The sequence below is a fragment of the Ammospiza caudacuta genome, chromosome 4 (genome assembly GCF_027887145.1).
Source record: "Ammospiza caudacuta isolate bAmmCau1 chromosome 4, bAmmCau1.pri, whole genome shotgun sequence".
Classification (NCBI taxonomy): domain Eukaryota; kingdom Metazoa; phylum Chordata; class Aves; order Passeriformes; family Passerellidae; genus Ammospiza; species Ammospiza caudacuta.
Genome location: NC_080596.1, coordinates 51,910,666 through 51,929,879, shown reverse-complemented (window position 1 = coordinate 51,929,879; position 19,214 = coordinate 51,910,666). Strand labels below are relative to the sequence as shown.

The 19,214-nt window shown below is 50.1% G+C and overlaps 2 protein-coding genes across 2 annotated transcripts; both read left to right on the top strand.

Annotated features, from left to right (window-relative positions):
- The first annotated feature begins 13,942 nt into the window (after positions 1–13,942).
- SLC10A4 (solute carrier family 10 member 4) lies at positions 13,943–16,530 on the top strand. The gene is made up of 3 exons (XM_058804182.1): positions 13,943–14,334; positions 14,755–14,965; positions 15,633–16,530. The coding sequence occupies exons 1-3, from the start codon at positions 13,949–13,951 to the stop codon at positions 16,146–16,148; spliced, it is 1,113 nt and encodes a 370-aa protein (XP_058660165.1). The 5' UTR covers positions 13,943–13,948; the 3' UTR covers positions 16,149–16,530.
- A 181-nt stretch (positions 16,531–16,711) lies between these two features.
- Positions 16,712–18,353, top strand: ZAR1 (zygote arrest 1). Its single transcript, XM_058804063.1, has 4 exons — positions 16,712–17,641; positions 17,725–17,817; positions 17,892–17,966; positions 18,050–18,353. The coding sequence occupies exons 1-4, from the start codon at positions 16,712–16,714 to the stop codon at positions 18,191–18,193; spliced, it is 1,242 nt and encodes a 413-aa protein (XP_058660046.1). The 3' UTR covers positions 18,194–18,353.
- The last annotated feature ends 861 nt before the right edge of the window (positions 18,354–19,214 follow it).

Sequence of the window (19,214 nt, the reverse complement as noted above, 5' to 3'; positions counted from 1 at the left end):
ATTGTAATCTGAGCTTCTGTCATCAGCAGCATAAGCAAAGAATCACATAAATCATCCTCAGAGAATCCTCTGAAATCATCAAATCCAACCAACCAAGTGCCATGTCCAGTCTTTCCTTCAACACCTTCAGGGATGGTGACTCCACCACCTCCCTGGGCAGTGCATTCCAATGTCTAATCACCCTTTCTGTGTAGAAAATGCTATGTCCAAATGCAACCTCCCCTGGGGCAGCTTGGGGTCATGTCCTGTTGTCACTAACTGAGTGAGAGAAGAGGCCGATCCCCACCTGACTGAAACCTCCTCTCAGGCAGTTGTGGACAGGGATAAGGTCTCTCCTGAGCCTCCTTTTCTCCAGGCTAAACACCCCAGCTCCCTCAGCTGCTCCTTGTGCTAAAACTAGAACGCAACAACTAGAACTTGTGCTCCAGAATCTTCACCAGCTTTGCTGCCCTGAAAGTGACAACAATAATGTAAATCCATTTTCTTTTGAAAACAGCTTTAATAAATTAAACGGTAAATACAGTAAATAATACTTTTAATAACTAAAACCAGTACAGTTTAAAAGACAGTGGCCTGTGATGCCTTCTCCCCCAGCATGTTCTCCCCTCCTTGCTGTTTTTAAACGATCCCTGAGAGCTTGCTTCCCTTGCCACTACAGTATGGGAGACTCAAGCCAATACAGCTTTTGGGGTGCGTGGGATGTGCCTTACCGAGAAGGTGACTTTGTGGTTCCCAGTGCCACTCAGCTGCTGGCTATCATGCACAACGCACAGAATACAGACTGTATATTATTTTCCATTCTGTTCTTTTCCATTCTCTTTGCCATGATTTTCTTGGGACTTGGAAAACTGCAACCTTTCATAGCCTTGCTATGACAGCCTGATTAAAATCCTTACTAGTGCAAACAGCTTGGGCTAAATGTCAGACAAACTACAGGCCCTCCACCCAGCACATGATCTCTGGAAGCCTCATACCAGCTACCTCCACTCTCCTCCAGTAGCAAGGCTAGGATTTTTTTCATGGAAACTCTCTACATAGTAACAGGAAGGTGAATAAAGACACTTCTGTTCTGCATTGTTTCCCACCTCTGCCCTGCCCAAGAGAAAAAGGTGCTTATTAAATGTGGGAGTAGGTCATCAGTGACTTGACCTGGGACTCTGTGTGGCCTTGGCTGCTTAAAGCCACAAATGTGATCAGGAAATAGCTGGGGTGTGATGGAAGAGTGGTCAGGGTATAGGGGGCCAGCATGCTGGGCTTTCCCCAGTCTCCTGCCTTGGGCACTGACACATCAGCTGCTGGGTTGGACAGGGGGCCCTGCTCTAACACCAGCATCACTGCACTGTAACCCCCAGCAGTCTCCTCCATTTCTCTTGCAGCACTCTTCCTAAGCTGTTTCCCTTTAGAGATCATCAGCAAACAAAACTGCACAACCCATTACAAAGCTTAGTTATGCCACTGATCCTTACCTGCCTTTCACTCAGCAGGGTTAACACTGCTGTGCAAATTGTACAGCTGCTGCTGGTCCCTGTGCTGCACACGAGTGCCAAAATGCTGCCAGGAGAAAGTCATGCTGGACCAGCTCTGGGTTACAGCGAGTTTGGTTCCTGTTCAGAGCAGAGGGTAAGGCCAATGTGCTGCTGGCTTACTGAACCCAATACATGCCAAATTAAAAGCAGAGTAAGTGTTCTTGTTCAAAGCTGTTTGTCTTAATGATGGACAGGACAGAGTATTGTGCCACCATAATTATATCTTTGTTACTCTCCTCCTTTAAAAATAAAAACTTCATTGAAGCACTTGCTACCATTTTGAGTCCCTTCTTGAAGAAAAAGAAAAGAGGGAGATCAGGCAAAGCCTCTCCTTTTCATGTTCTGCCTCAGCTCCTGTCTTAGCCTTGTATTTCTGAGCTCCACAGTGATCCATTTACCCCTACATTTATTCACCCAACTACTGAGCCCAGGGCAGGCTTGTATTGTTCCTGTTCATCTGTTCCCCACCAGGCCAATGCAGACACAGAAAATCACTGTTAATGCTGCTTCAAGGGACCCGTCTTCAAAGGAGCCATGAAAACCTCGTCCTGATTCTCATCCCTTTAAAACCATGTCAGAGACAGCAGTATCAGAGACAGCCACCACCATCACAGAGCCTCAGGAAAGAGCCCGGAGCATCCCCCTGCAGGCGGGCCCAGCCCTGCTGGCAGAAGCGGCAGCTCCCGAGCCACAGGCTGGCCCTGCCGGCACACGCAGCACCTGCAGCAGGGTCACGGCACCGCCCGAAACTCCCCCGCGGGAGCGGCTGCGCTGCCACAGCAGCCACTGATAACACCCGGCACGGCTGCTGCCGGCCGGCACTGCTGAGTCAGGGCACACACACCTCCTGTGGGCGCAAGGAAATGATTTGTTATGGTACAAGAGTGGGCTTGTAGAATACCCTCTGCTCATTTATTTCCTTGAGGCTCAGTCCATCATCACTGAAATGACTCCCAGGCTTCCTGACTCACGTGCTGGGAGCAAGGGGCGGGTGGCTGCTCTTTAGAGGAAGGGACAGCTAGTCAGTTCATATCTGGTCTGATACAGCAGCGTAAGTTAGAACAGAAATTTGGTTGACCTCAGTTTATGAGCTCAAATGTCAGAGAGCAGATAATTCCTATTGTAAATGTCAGAGTCAAGGGATTTTATTTTCCCTTTAAAAGAACATCAACAAAGATTTAGTGACTATTGACGCTGCCATTCACACAGGCTCAGCATGAATGGTAGGGCCCACATACACAAACATACTGGAGAAATATTAAAGGGACTTGCTTAAAATCGTGGAGCTGGTAAAGCACCCAAGCACAGCTCAGCCCTCCTCAGCAATAAAGCAGCTTTTGGCAACACAAGGACCTGATAAAGTCTGGCAAATTCAGGTTACCTTTACCAGAGCAGAACAGAGGGATTTGATATATGGTGGACTTCTCACCTTTACAACTTATATCCACATGAAAATTTACCCAGGGGACTGAAATACAATTCTCTGCAGGTCCCTGGATCCAGCCACCAGTGCCAGCTCTCCTGCCCAGAGGCCCACTGTCAGGGGAAGAAATGGAAAATTACATTAACTGTCGCAGCATGTGCCATCGCACACATCGCAGTTGAGATGGCCACGACACACAGAGCACATCATACAATGTCAGAAGGCTTTAACCCACACACAGCAACACCAAACCACAGCAGAAGGCTTCAAGTGTCTGCCCATCCAGAGTAACATCATCCCACTTCAGAGGGCTGCAAGCATGTGCTCTTCTTAGTCTTCAGCCCAGCCTTTTATACCCCTCATGCTCACACATTGCACTGTGTGCCCTCTGTTCCCTTTGGTGATGGGTCAGTGCCCCTGGGCACTCCATGGCTCATTGCTGTCAATGATGCTCATCTGCTTTTCACAGCTGCACCCACTGGGGATGAGGCTCAGCCACAGCCCCACTCCCAGTTACCACAAACTCTGTTCCTACAATTTACAAAGCCACTTCACAGCTTACTGTTCAAGACTTGCTACAGTGTAGTAGGCTCTACTGATTTGTACCCTATTTCCCCACCTTCACAAAGGTACAACATCAGTTTAATATTTCTTTCCCGGCCTAAGTGCCTCAATGGCAGAACTGAAGTACAAAAATAGGTGCTTCTTGTTAAGGAGCTCCAACCATGTATCCTATTCAGGGCTTTGACTCAGCCCATCTCCCCTGCTCCTTGCCCAGGCCATTTCTCTGTGCTGCCCTCCACACTGAAGTCTCTCAGCTGTTTTCATTAGCAGATTCTATCTGTGTGCTCTCACTTTCTGCATCCTTCTCATTATCAGGATAATTAAATAACATTAATTACCCAAACAAGTCACTTGAAATCTGCCTACCAGAAACCTTCTTTCAAAATTTGAAATGTCACCTACCATTGGTAGGTTGCATTTATAACCCATTTATGCATTCTTTTTAGCCCTTCTATTTTCCTGTAATTTTTACCTTTTATTACTCTATTAAGTATTGCAGGGTTTTCTTTTTGCTCTCTGCTTCCTACCCAGGACTCTTCAGACACTAGAGGGTGAACTTGCTTTCACAGTGCTTTTTCATGCCAAGTTTGGTCTAGTTCAGCTTCAATTCAACACATTGTGCTGAGCTTTCACTGAATTGTCCATAAGGTCCTGAATGTAATTAACAGCTGCATTTATGCCAGGAAAGCCCTAGTCTAAGGATGAAGCCACAAACAGCAGGCCATAAAAAACACCTCTTGAGGAGTCTGAAACACCCCCACTAGACATTTTACTCAGTGTCACTGGACTTAAACTTCCTTAAATTGTTTAGGATTTCAGAAATATATTCCTACTGGTCTGGGTTTTTCCAGCTAAATGTGTGGTGACACAGCAACATCTCAAGACTGTGTGATGCACAAAGGCTTGTCTTGAGCTACTCAGAGATTTTATGCATTACACAAGACATACACCCCTCCTCTTCTTGCTGTGGCAATTAGCACAGCATTCAAGTAGAGCCAACCCCCAGAGCAGCCCCTCTGAGCAACCTCAGTGCAGTGCTGAGCCACTAATTCCCACTGGCATGGCTGTGAAATCCCTGGAGGGGTTGGGAGTCTGAGCTGCACCAGGACTGCTTCTGCTTTGGGGCCACAGCAGTGACTGCAAACTGATGCTGTTACTACTCTGCAACAAGGAGCAAGGGTCAGTCTCCTTTTCTGCAGAGCTTGGCTTCTCAGGGCTTCCAGATTTGGGCATCTGATCTGAGAAATCTCCTGGGAAGAGCTCAGCTGTGACATACCTTTTTGCACAAGCAACAGTGAAATTTGAACTCATATATTAGTGCTCCCTATGCTGGTTGGCCAACGGCTCTTACTGTTTGTTATTCCTCAAAATTAAATTTTTGGTTACTTAAGGTCTTTCTAAAATCTCCTTCTGAGTTCTCAGATAATATCTTTCATTATCTAATGAAGGCTAAGATCACTGCCAAAAATGTCTTGAATGTCAAAAGGCCTGGGATGCTAATGGTGAGTGCCAGCATGCTGCAGGGACAGGGAGCAGCCACGAGCTGTGAGACAGCCTCTCCACTTGAAGGGAAAATATGCTTGGACACCTCTCCTTTGCCACTGAATCAAAGGATTTAATGAAGCCCTTACAGTGAATTGCTGCCTGCTGGAGGAGCCCAGCAGCCATCCTCCCTGAAGAGTCTCTCTGGGAGCAGGATTCATGTGTCTGTAGGGACTGGAGGTGATTGCTCACTGCTTATGGCAGGTCCTAAGGAGAGTCTCAGCATCACCACTCAAACACTTCAAGAAGCTAGAATTGAAAATTAATTCTGTAGATGTTTGGCAGTGGTAGAGAAACAATTGTTTTGTCCTGAGGGATCACACTGTACATGCTGCCTCCTCAGGAGTATGGTACCTGTGGAGCTTAGTGCACTTGTCACCAGTGTGCAGCTCTGCGCTATTTCCAGCATGATGTCACGCAAATTAATCACTCCCAAGTATAACTTCTCCCTCTATACATAACCATGATAATGTCATGACCCTGCATCTCTGCACTTGATAATAAACTCTCTGGGGACAGGGAAGGTCCCTTCACTAGCTAGCTTTGCATTAGCACCTTGCATTTGGGACCTGGACTTGTTTAGACTTCTGGGTGTTAGCTTGAAGCAACTTGTTTTGCAAGGATGAGTTTCTGGATTTCCATGGGAAGTGGTGACTCTGTCATCTCCTGCCCATCCCCAGCTTCTACCCTGCACAGGGCTCCCTTGCCTGGAGGGGTTTGGGCCGGGTTTGTTTGGGTGAACTTTCTCTTGTGGGCCTGGGGTTGCTGCATGGTATCACTCACAGCTGGGTGCAAGCACTGAGCACTGACACCTTACAGATGTCTGTGGGCAGAGACTCCTTTGGTCCCAGTGAACTTTGATTTCAGCAGCAAGGGTCCCCTACTGAAACTTCCTCAGCATTTAGATTACCCATACGGGTAAAATATATTTCAAAGAGTTTATTTAGAAATCATATGCTTTAAACGGTGTGTACAAAATAAATGTTATATGTTTATTTATATTATTTTAGTAATTTATATATTTTAATATCCTAAAATTAATTTAATAATATCACTAATATTTTGCTTTCTTATAATGGACTGAGCAGAGGAAAGGAGCTCTTATGGTGGCCCTTTTGTGTATGTTTATTCCAATCTTTTGTCTTTAATTCTTTCACCCTGAAACAAGGGGCTGACCGCTTTTTATTCCTTCTACTGACTAACCAATCCGAAACAGCTCTGTCCGAAGCTCATTCTCTGGCAGGCAGGATGCAAGATGCTGCCAGCTTAATAAAATTTGCAAGCAGTTCAGGACACAGACTTCATTTCTGAGCTGTGAACTGCACCTGACGTCTCCAGCTTGGGCAGACACCTGCGATCCCGAAGGCGCTGCCGGCAGCTCCAGCCGCAGTTACGCCCCAGAGAGACGCGAGGTTCTGTTGGTACCGGCGGTGTCACCGCGCAGAACAAAGCGCATTAAAGGGCACATTAAAGGGCACAAGGTACAGACAGCCAGGTAAGCAGGGCCACGAGGAGCCCGTGCCACCCCAAAGCCAAGTCAGCAGCTGCAGCTCGCGCTGCCGCAGAGATGCTCGCCTGACCTTTCCCGGGAGATCGTGCTGTCTGCCCAGACCATCCGGCCTTCAGCACCACGGCTGTATTGGCCCCAGCAGTATCTAATCCCAATCTCTTACAGCACCGTGTTTCTGAGCAGTTGTGAGCTTATAAAAAGAGATTACTCTCAGCTACTGGCAGAATGGACAGCACAGGCAGGAACAAATATTCCCCTGACTTCATACCCAGCATTTCTGCTTAGGCACTGAAGAAAGGAAATAAAAGATCTTGTTGATCAAGACATTCATGCTTTCATCTCTCTGGAAAATCAACAAATACACAAAGCCCAGACTACCTCTGCCTCAGCTGCAGTGACCTACAGGCTCTACCGATACCGTGGTTTATTCAAAAATGTTCTGCTTCATCACAGTTTTAAAAGTGCACATAACACTGTATCAAGGCTATTTTCATAGGATTAATATACAACATTAGCTAAGGCAAGTATTAAGAGATGTCTATTACATTTGAGATTTATTTCTCCCCATTTCCCGGACATTTTTTTCTAGATAGCTCAAGAGTTAATTTAGGTAATGGTGCACCTATTTTGAAGGGCTTCCTTATTTGCTGATCAGCATTACTGATACTCATTTTTAATATCTGGTAAAAATTTGGCAGCAGGACAAGAAGGATTTTTATTCTATGGTCATGCTAGCACAAAACAGCTTTAGTCCACATCCAGGCACCTTCAATGGCATGATACAAATGGCTGGTAAAGTGTGTAGAGTGCAAAGATATTTTTTGTGTGCAACCTGAGATACAGAATATTGATGCTATTAATTCTTACCATTCCCACGGGGCTCACCATTATCATTCCTTTTAATATGGAGAAAGCTTTGGCAGGTGAGTGATGTAATTTTTCTTTTGGGTGTCTTTCTTCAATTAAATGAATACTCTATGAAGCAACTGCTGCTATAGATGGTATTAAATGTATTTATTTATACATTTTTGACAACTAAATTAATCTGTGGGACAATATCTTGTTGTCATTTCCTCTGATCTGTTTTTTTGCAAAACCCAAATTATAGGTTATATAGGCACAAAACCACATCTGTGTGATCTACTGCCACATTACCTCTCTTGATTTATGCCCTTAACCCCAGGTTCAAACATAGAATATTAAAAGGGGGCTGGGACCCTCAGCAGGCGATGGATGCCAAGTAAACCCAGCTGGACCTGGAGCTGCAACTGCACACCCATCCTGAAGCCCCAACACTTACCAGGCTGTGCACATCCCATTGTCACTGTGCTCTCTGGCCTTGATGTCCACAGCCATCAGGGTCCCCCACACCACAGTGTGGCCCCCCACACCATCAGGGAAGGTGCTGAGCAGGCTGTTTGTGACGCTCTTGGGGAGGTCAATCAGAGCTCTGACATCCAAGACATGCCTGGTTTTTAAGTCCTATGAACCTGTAAGAGGCAGCCTGTAAGAGCCTGCGCCTGCAGTGCAAAATACCACTGAATTTTAAATCTGAATCCAGTACTTTCAGTCATCCTCATCTCACCTCCTTGTCCCTATCTGATGGGGCAGGATGATAATTTCGGCTCTTCTGGACCAAGGCATGCATTAGTCATCAGGTCATTTATTACAACTTTTCATTTTAATTCTGATAATACTCCAACTCCAGAAAAAGATCAAATGACAACAAAAGGGAATAGTAAATGAGGCAAAATCCTTTCTTATCTGAATCTGGGTAAAGGTACCTCACACAAAGGCATTTACTTGCTTAAAGAAAAACTTGCTGCTAGCAATTGTTTTACAGTTGTAGGGATACAACTGCCTAAACAACGCACTGTCAGCAGTCAATTTACAAAATTATCCTTCAGTGATTCCCTGATTTCATCTCTTTTCATGGACCAGAAGACCTTTTCTAATGGGATGGCTGGCAAAAGGCCTCTTCATTTAGAAGGCAGATCACGCAGCCTTATACACTTAGCTCGAACTATGAAGTACTGGAACACTGCGACCTGAGGCATCGTGCACTTACTTGTTGATTAATGTTTCAGACATCTTAAAAATAAACGTGAGGGAACACCAAGTGCAACAGGAGGAGTTAAATAATTTCTGCCCTTTATTGCTAACCCAGAGCTTCAGTGAAAGGATCTATTCCCATATGGTCAGAGAATGAATGTATAGGGGGGACATAAAGGAGACTGCCCAGCCAGGTAACAAGGCTTATGCTTGTTTCCCTTCCACACCACTTCAATTTAATAAAATCTCAGAAGCTCTAAGTTGCTTGGTAGATGGCACTGTTCCCAAGGCAGGCATAAATACAGAGCAGGACTGGACTGAAACAGACATCATTAGGAAGAAGAGCCCATGGGAAAAGGGGGATGGCACTCCCATGAACAGAAAAATAACAAAGACAGCAGAGGAGAAGAGAGGCAGACACAGCACAGCAGAGGAGGGTGCTGGATGCCTTTGCCCCCTCAGCCAGGAGATGGCAAGGATGATTTGATGGGATCTCATCTCTGAGAGGAGACAGGGATGCAGCAATGACTGCTGCTGAAGAGGAGAGGAAGGGACATTTATCTAATTTTCTGCACCCTGAAATTCAGACCCTGGAACAGGTTGAGGATGCTGGCCATGGAATAAAAGATGCTGATTATTGTGGAGATTTACCAAGCAGGATTGAGCAGCAGCACCTTGCTAAGGACAGGACAGAGAAGACTTGAAGATAAACAAGCTCAGGATGAGATGTAACAGTGCTGCAATGGGGCCAGGTGCCATGTTGAACAGCAGCAGAAAAGCCTGGGAAGCAGGAAAGGCAGGTCTATCCTAAGTGCTTCTGCACTACAGACATCTGCAGGAGCAATGAAATAGCAGGAAACCCACAACTCTTGTGTTTTCTCCACCTCCATAGTACAACTGCACTCTGTGTGACCCACAAGCAGCTTGGGCCAGGAGCAACGTTGATCAACCAGCACATCCTCACCAAAGCAGTTTCTGCCTGTGTCTGCCTGGGGAGGTTTCTTGGGAAAAACTTGATTGCACAGATCTCAGTGCTTCACCTTATTTCCAAAATGTATTTTCTCACCTCTTTAGTGACCAGACAACATAACAACAACATAACAACATCCCAAACAACATAAAATTTTTAAAAAGGATAAAGTCACTTGTCTGCTAAGATCTGACAGTTGCTGGCTCCGTGAAGGTGGGCTATGGGTGGGAGTGACAAAAGGTGCCAAGTCCCCTGTGTGCTGCCACTCTTGAGAGACAGAGTGGGAGACAGGCCCTAGTTCAGCAAAGGAACAGGTGACACATCCTTCCCAGCACAAAGACAACCATGGAAGAACAAGCAAAAGCACCAATATCTCTACACAATTAGGTTCCAACTCCTAATTCTCCTAAGCCACAAAAATCAGTGCTCTGGATCTACATTATAAGTAAAGATCAAGCTTATGCATTTCATGGAGTTTACCACAAAATTACCTTTAACTGCATATAGGGGGTCACACAATACATACAAAGGAATATTTTAATTCAAGGCAACAGCAAAGACTTTTCTTTTTCCCATGGTAAATCATTATTTCCCTATTGAGTCTTTAATTTTATTTCTATCCATAGCCTAGGTGCATAGCAAGTAAGGTAGAAATGAAGGGATTGTACATCCCCTGGAAATCAGGAACTTCTCCTGCTGGGTCTCACCTGAACATCATTTTCACAGCAGTTTTTGTCCCAGCATCTTTAGTAGCACACTGCCTTAAGGTGCTGACTGAAAGCTTTCCATCCTCCAGGACTATCTTTCAGAGGCCTCTCCTCTGCAAACACCCAGCACAGCTCCACAAATCAGCTGGCACGGACTGCAGAGAGGCAGAGCATGACTTACGGGAGGGTGACGCCACTTCCCACAGGCCCAGGCACAGCGCGCGGGAGCCAGGGCGGGAGGAGCTGACATGGATATCGAGCTGAAATGGGAATAGAGGGAAAAGAGGGGGTGACCACCCTTGGCTTTCTTACCCAGCCCCACTGGCTGCTTTTATGGAGTGCTCATAACTACAGCATGCACGCACCTGAAGTGCACATGTTCGGGATTTAGACTTTCAAGACCCTGATTTATCCTTAACTCACTTGGAATTTGCAAACCAACCCCTGTTGCTTGAGGCTTTAGAGCCTGCAGAGCGACAGGCACTCACCAAACCCCCTCTTGCTGCCCCAAATTCAGCTCAGAGGACAACACCCACAGTGACTTCCCTTGGGGGTCACCAAGAGGAAGCACAGACATAACGACTGCAATTTTGCAGCAGTCCTGGACTATGCAAGATGCTTTTAATCTCTGTCAGGAGAAGCAACATTATGCTGAAGCAGTCAGTGGGTAAACAGCAAGGTTGCTTTGCTCATTCCTTGCAGTACCATTAGAATTCCTTACAAATTTATCCTCTCTTTTTCACCTTTGATTCTAGTTAAATAAAGGGAAGGCACAAAAATCCTGTTACAAAGCAGCAAACAAAATTCCTTGGTTTTAAGAGACTTCTCCCTCTCCAGACTGGCTTATAGCACAAGTGCTCTTCTGTGGAAATCAACCCTCTTCTAAGATTGTTGTAAGGCAATATTTTAATATAAGTTACAAACTACAACAAGTTCATATTTCAGTGGTCCTTTCCCTCCCTCTTCTTTGTTCTTGCTAACTCTTATCTTTTTACCCATTTTTCAACAGAAGGACTAACAAGGAATAATTGAGAATTATTTATGATCAGGTTTACTTGCCAAGTATTTTTATACTCAAATATTCAATTTGTGGCTTCCAGTAATAGTAGGGTAGGCAGTATCCTTTCTCCTGCCCTCCCTGAAAGAAAGCAGAAAGGAATTATCCATGGGTGTAGATACATTGAGGTGTTCACTATGGGTGAGCTGGCTGCCTCAGAGCCAGATCCTGCAAAACTACTCAGCATCACTCCAGACTCCAGACTGTGCCTTCATTATGACATATCAGAAAAGCCTGCAGCAAGTTAGAGACAAGAACCATGCTCAGCAGCAGGTACAACATTTCTTTCATTCCAAATGCTCCATGTGAAAATATGTCAGGTGCCCACTTGGAGTGGAGGTACTTTGTGGATGCACAATTTACAAAACTGATTGGCTGGGTTCAGATTTAGCTTTCCCTGAAGGCAGCTTCACTGCTCATGTTTAAACCAAGAGTTTAACTTAAATTTTAGCTGCTAAATTATAAGAAAAATCTCAAGAGGTCTTGTTTTGTTGCAATGCATTCATGACATTTTCCCACTATAGTTCAGTGTCCCTTGAAACTGAAGTTTATGCTGACTGGATGCGCTCTGAAAGAGCTTGCATCTGCTTCCAGGGATACTGGACTCCTCCTGTAACTGCCTGCACCATAGGTGCCACACATTGTGATACAAAAATATCTTCCTGTGGCCAGCCCTGCTGCAGTGGGGAGTCTGGGGAGTGGCAGTCAGAGATAAAGCAGGAGGGCTGGCTGTGCTGACCTGCTCAGTAAGAGCCCCCTTGTGCTGACACAGTGGATCCATCCTTGGTCTGCCCACAGTGATCCCTGGTCAACTACAGCACAGGGAACACCCAGGCATTTCTTACAGACCAAGGAGGGTATGATAAGCAAATGACCTGCATGTTGCAAAGCAAAGAATTGGCTACATGACAGATTAAATAAGATATAACAGGGGTAAGACTTTATGAACCACAATAAATATACTGCAAGCATTCTTCTGTGTATGCAAACCAGAAAATTAAATCCAGAGGATGCTGTTGGCTCAAAAATCCAACCAGATCCTGAGCTCCCCTCCTCTGGAGGCCAAAAATATGAATGAACTAAAGCAATCTGGATCCTATTTGGTTGTTCAGCTCTGATGACTCATCTTCCCTGAGCTCTCATCTGAGCTCTTCTTAGGCTAACGACAAGGAAACAAACACAGGCAGAACAGTATTGAACTTGGCATCATTTTGGCAAAGCTGCTTTTCCAGGATTTTGTCACCAGGTACTGCTTGCACTTCTTATAACACCTGTGCCCCAAGAAACAACCAAAGGTTTAATAAGCAAACCGTCCAGTTTTCTTTCAAGTCACCAATAATTTCTATTTGAGTCCCAGGACAACCTAAAATTTTACCCAAACTTGCTGTTTGATGGAGCTTAAGGCAAACAGCCAGTCAGGGCAGCTCCCACAGGCTGTCTCCTTACACCCAGTGTCTCTCCTTCAGCTGTGACCCAAAATGTATCATGCAGAAATAGAGCCACAGAGTGCAGAAGCCAAGGGGGAGACCCTGGGGATGCTGTCCTGAATCAGCTACCCTCACCCAGGAGTGGTAATGTGAAGTGGTGGCTGTGACCCCTCTAAACCCCATGAGTGAAGGAGGGAAAGAGTTACATTCCTAAGACAAGGCCAATAGCAGTGCCAAGAGAGAGTCACGATGTATCACTGCCCTCCTCTCTCAGGAACTCCTGCCCTTGTGAGTCTATTTGGGCATTCTATACAGCACTTCACTCCTGAAGGAACAGAGTGACACACAATTATTAAATGAAAAGCAAATGTTGTAAGCACAATTTTATGACTGAAAGCAGTTTAATTGCCCTTGGATGTGATTTTTGGGTGACAGACTATGAGTCCTACTCTGCTTTGAATATTTGTGTGCCTCTGAGCTAGCCTGCTTCCTTCACGGGTACTGACTACACTTTAAAAGGTATCACCTCTCCTGACAAGTTTCTGGGTCCCCACCAGCAGAAAGTGGTGCCTTCTCGACTTCATAAAAAGGCTTTCCATCCTTCCTCACACATTCCAAAACCTTCATATCAATAGCAACTTGCTGAAGGGGGAACGAGCTTGGCAATCCCTCGGCAGAGGGGTCTAGTGCTGCCCACCCCCATCGCGTGACACTGCGACGCTAATTGACCTTTCTGTAATGCCGACTCCAAAGTAAATCCTGCGATACCTCAGGTCCTCCGCTGGGAGGGTCGGGCCCTGCTGGCTCCAGAAGAGGCTGCCTGGGGTCGCACCGGAGAGGGGGATGCGGCCGCGAACCCGCCGCCGCCTGCGCTTCCCTCCGCCGGGCCCGGGCGGCGCTGGCGGCCGGCGCTGACCGCCGTCGAGGCTGCAGCGAGACACCGCCCACGGCGGGGGTGGCCCCGCGTGGGTCCGGGGACGCGCGGGCGGCGCCGCAGCAGACAGGAGCCGGGGACCGCGGCCGCTGCGCATCGGCAGCGCCCGGAGCTGCGAGGGAGCCGGGGAGGGATGCGGGCACCGCCGCCCGCCGGGGCGACACGTCCCCGCGTCCCGCACTGACGGCCGCCCCTCCGCCGGCGCTCTCCTCGGGGCTCCCGGGGCCGCGCAGCCCATGGCCAGCTCCGCGCAGCCCCCGGCGGCGGCGGGGGGCGCCGGCCCCGACGGCGGGTCCCTGGCGGGGGGCGGCGAGACCTTCGGGGACCGCTCCCTCAGCCAGGGCCTGAGCGTGCTGGTGGGGCTGGGGCTCTGCGTGACCATGCTGGGGCTGGGCTGCGCCGTGGAGCTGGGGCAGCTGGGGCAGCAGCTCCGGCGGCCCGTAGGGCTGCTGCTGGCGCTGCTGGGACAGTTCGTGGCCATGCCGCTGCTGGCCTTCCTCCTCGCCCTCATCTTCGCCCTGGACGAGGTGGCGGCCGTGGCTGTACTGCTGTGCGGCTGCTGCCCCGGGGGCAACCTCTCCAACCTCATGTCCGTGCTCGTCGACGGGGATATGAATCTGAGGTAGGTGCCCCGCTGCCCCTCGCCCCCAGCCGGCCGGGGGCTGCGGCGGCCCCGGGAAGCGGGGAGGGCTCGCTGGGCATCTGCCGCCGGTGGAGCCGGGACGGACGGGCGGGTGGGCACGGCGCGCTGGGAATCGCCAGCACTGCTCTCCTGCCTCTGCCGTGGAGGATCTTACAAGAGCCCGACACACGCCTCCTGCCTCCTGCCTCCTTCCCTAAAAAGCTTGCGTGCCCGCGCCCTGGCCGGAGCAGGGAAGGGGGTGGAGGATGGAGAGGGGAGAGAGGGGAGCGAGCGGGCTCTTGCCGTGAGAAGTGCCCGGCCGGCTGCAGAAGCCGCTTCCCGCGGGGGTTGGAGCTTCCCAGGGTTGCTCCCCGGCCGGGCGCGCGGTGATGGAGCACTTCTTTGGTTCCCCCGGAGCAGCATTATCATGACGGCCTCCTCCACCCTGCTGGCCCTCTTCCTGATGCCCCTCTGCCTCTGGATCTACAGCCGCCACTGGATCAACACGGCCGTGGTGCAGCTGCTGCCCCTGGGGGCGGTGAGCCTGACGCTGGGCAGCACGCTGCTGCCCATCGGCCTGGGGGTGCTCATCCGCTACCGGCACCCCCGCGCCGCCGACCTCCTGGTCAAGGTAGGCACGGCGCCCGGAGCGGAGCGGGGCGGCCACGCCGCGGGGAAGGAGCGGGGCGGCACCGGGCACCGGGAGCCGATGGCAGCGAGCATTGTGGTCTCTCCAAACCGGTGTTAGTGTCACACAAGCACGTTCAGCTACTTAGGTGAAATACAAAGACTTTTAGTCTTGAAATAAAAGGGTGGGACAGAGAAAGCGAGAGAAAGGGCGGGTGACCCCCTGTCGCAGCACACAGGAGGCAGGGCAGCGTGGTGCTCTCCCCCGGCAGGCATCCTGGACCCTGTACCAGAGGCATTCCCTGACATCCTACTTTCTCCCCACTCTTGCTGCACCCAGGTCAGGCAAAACCAACCTGCAGGCACAGCCACATTTCCTTAAAATGTGCAACTAAATTAGCTTAATTGAAAAAGGAAGAATGAGGCACAAGTCCCAACTCTTGTTTCTCAGCAACTCATTCCAAAGCAAAGTGATGGAGGATGACCTCAGCCCATTCCTTTCCTGAGATATGATCAAACACTACCAAAATCCCAGGCCAGGAGCAAACCTGGGAAGGGCAGTGCAACCACGTTGTGCCATTTAGATTCTTTACCAAGCCTCTAATTGCTATGCTTATCCTTTCAAAATAATAGCCCTCATGTTGTTTATCAATGTCTCTGTCTATTGCTAGATTTCCCTGTGGTCCCTCTTGGTGACTCTGGTGGTCCTGTTCATCCTGACTGGGACCATGCTGGGCCCAGACCTGTTGGCACAGATTCCTGCGTCTGTCTACGCCATTGCAGTGCTGATGCCTTTGGCAGGGTACGCCCTGGGATACGGCTTAGCCACGGTCTTTAAAATGCCCCCACATTGCAGGAGAACAGTATCTTTGGAAACAGGGTGCCAAAACGTCCAACTCTGCACCGCCATCCTAAAACTCACCTTCTCCCCGGAGCTCATAGGGAGCATGTACATGTTTCCCTTGCTTTATGCGCTGTTTCAGTCAGCAGAAGCGGGACTGTTTGTGCTGGCATACAAGATGTACGGAAAAGACAGCTACAAGCAAGATGCACTTGGCGAAGAGGAAGACACAGATATTTCCTACAAGAAGCTGAAGGAAGAGGAGGTAGCTGATACTTCATATGGCACAGTGACCACAGAAGAGCACAACTCCATTCAGATGGAGCCGACTCAGACAGCGCTTTAGGCAGGACAAAGAGGTAACTCCCAGAGACGTGAATGTGTGTTGTGCTTGCAACCAGGCTGGGGCTGTGCTCGCTGCTGTGCAAGTGGAGCTGCCCAGCCTCTATCGTTTCTCCAGCTACTCCCATTGTACAAGGTGATATGTGTTTATTACCAAGACAGTTCTACTTCCTCAAAAGTAAATGTGAAGAAAAAAAAATAAAAAAAAAGGAAAAAGCATCACTGCGACACAAAATAGTAACTGTAAAACTTCATGCAAGAAAGCTGCTGCCTGGCTGAGTGCAGCAGGAATGGGTAGAAGGAAGAAACAGGGTTCTACAGAGTAAACACCAACTCAATGTCAGTTCAGATGACAGGAAAAACCACGTGGCATGTGTATCTCTGTGCCTCCCATCTGCTGTAAAAGCATTGTTCTCATTGTTGTCACCACAAATACATGGCGAAGCCAAACCAAACCCGTGTTCTCCCGTTTACTCCCTCGGAGGCAATTAATAGCCGCGCTACCTGGTTCAGCTGGGGAGCTGTGAGGGGGGTGGGGGATGGCCCAGGGCCGCGCACCAGGTGGGGATGGTGAGGGGCCAGGGGAGCCGGGCCCCGCCCCGGGGGTATTTAAGGCCACTGCCCGGGGGCTGCCCTGGGTCCGGTGTGATGGCCGAGGAAGCGATGGCGAGCTACCTCTACACCGCCTACCACCCCTACTCCTACCGCTACCCACCGCCCAGGGGCAAAGGAGGGGCGGCGGGCGGCTGGCGCCCGCGGGGCAGCAGCGGCTACTACTCGGGCTACGGGGAGGCGGCCGCCGAGTACTTCGACAACTACCAGCGGGCGCAGCTGAAGGCCATCCTGTCCCAGGTCAACCCCAACCTGACGCCGCGGCTCCGCAAGGCCAACACCAAGGAGGTGGGCGTGCAGGTGAACCCGCGGCAGGACGCCTCGGTGCAGTGCTCGCTCGGGCGCCGCACGCTGCTGCGCGGCCGCCCCGGCCCCGCCGCGCCGCGGCCCTGTGAGGCGCAGCGAGAGCAGGAGCTGGGCAGCCCCGCCACCATCAACACCCGCGCCGTGCGCTTCCCCCGCACCATCGCCGTCTACTCGCCCGTGGCGTCCCGCAGACTCACCGCCTTCCTGGAGGAGCCGAACCCGGAGCTGGAGCGGCAGCCGCAGCAGCAGGACAAGGCGTCGGCCGTCGAGGAGGAGCCGGCCGCGCTGAGGGAGCAGCGGGCGGCGCAGGCCGCGGCGGAGGCGGCTGCCGTGAGGGCGAGCTGGGAGAAGCCCCCCGAGGTTGGCGCCGAGCCGCTGGGGCAGCGCTCGGCCGCCCCCCCGGAGCCGGCGACGGAGGCAAGCCAGGAGCAGCTGGCAGAGCCTTCAGCCCAGGCAGGGGCAGCAGAGCCTTCAGCCCAGGCAGGGGCGGCAGAGCCGGCAGCCCAGCCGGCAGAACCACCGGCCTCACCCCAGAAGCAGCAGCAGGCGTCGGCAGGCAAGACCCGTCTGCGCTTCCAGGTGAGTGTCGGCCGCGGGGGAGCGGAGCGGGGCCGGGCAGGCCCGGGAGGGGCCGCACCGTCGAATAACATTGTCCCCGTCAGTTCCTGGAGCAGAAGTACGGGTACTACCACTGCAAGGCCTGCAACATCCGCTGGGAGAGCGCCTACGTCTGGTGCGTCCAGGGCACCAACAAGGTAGGGCCGGCTCGGATTGTCCCGGCGAGCGCTCCTCGCCGCCGCCCTCCTGCTAACCCCGGCCTTCCTCACAGGTCTACTTCCGTCAGTTCTGCCGGACCTGCCAGAAGTCCTACAACCCTTACCGCGTGGAGGACATCACCTGCCAGGTAAGGGACCCCGCCCTGCTCTGAGCCCGGCCTCTCCCGGGCTCGGCTGCCCGCGCCGACCGCCGCCTTCTCCCCTCCCTCAGAGCTGCAAGCAGACGCGGTGCACCTGCCCCGTGAAGATGCGCCACGTGGATCCCAAGAGGCCCCACCGCCAGGACCTCTGTGGGAGATGCAAAGGGAAACGCCTCTCCTGCGATAGCACTTTCAGTTTCAAATACATCATCTGAGTGGGATGGGGTTCTTTGTTTTTGTTTAGGGCTCTTCAAGAAAACTGCAAGTAGAGCAGATTTTTTTTGTTGTTGTTTTTGATGGTATTGTTGAAGGTAATTGGTGAGATGTAGCTAGGAAAGCATGAAAATAAAAGAACTGCAAAGCATACTCAAATGATCAGGTGGGTTTGTGCCCAGCTCAGAGGATGCATCTTGTAAATTCTGTAACTTGCATGGGCAACAAGCCTAGAGGTGTATTGTAAATCAGTGATGGTCTTGGAAGCAACTGACTCAGGATTTTGTAGACTCTCAGGTGGAAAGGGTTTCTGTTACTGCTCCTGCTCTTGAACTAATCAAATGCCTGAAGTTAACATCAAATTGACATCTGCAGTAGGTGGTAGATCATCCTTCATGATGAACAAAACACCAGTAGTATTCACTTGTTTTGCACACCTCTATTCAATATGTAAAGTATCTTGCACCTGTTTTTCATCACTAGAAAATGATTGAGAAATGCTGTGTAAGTACTGAATCACTTCTACTGGTACTGGCCTGCATTTAGCTAAGTTGGTGTTTTTGTCTGTAGGTAAAAGTGAAAGAAAGCTTTTCAGGGATGGTTCTCAGTGCTGAGGAATGGAGTCACTGATGTTACGGTGAGGTCTCCTGGTAAATGTATTCTTCATCTCACACAAGGTTACAGAGAGAAGTGACACTTCAGAGGAGCAAGATGCAATAATACTGCATCTGCTTGGCTTCCTTTTCAACCTGCAGGTGAAGTGCAAGAGCAGTGCACTCAGTGGATTATACTTGGGGAGTTTGATCTAATTACAGTTTAGATGCCTGCCATCAGAAGGATTGACACTGCCACACTCCTCTGGGGTTGGGGTTGCAGCTAGGGTTTGTACTTGTCATGTTTGGTAGTAATGGCAGGAGCAGCACTGGTTACTTGCAGATGATGCTCTCTGTGGGGTGGTGGTGCTGTCTATAGGAACACCATGCTTCAGGCAAGTGTTACAAGCTGGCTCTGTGACCAATGTAC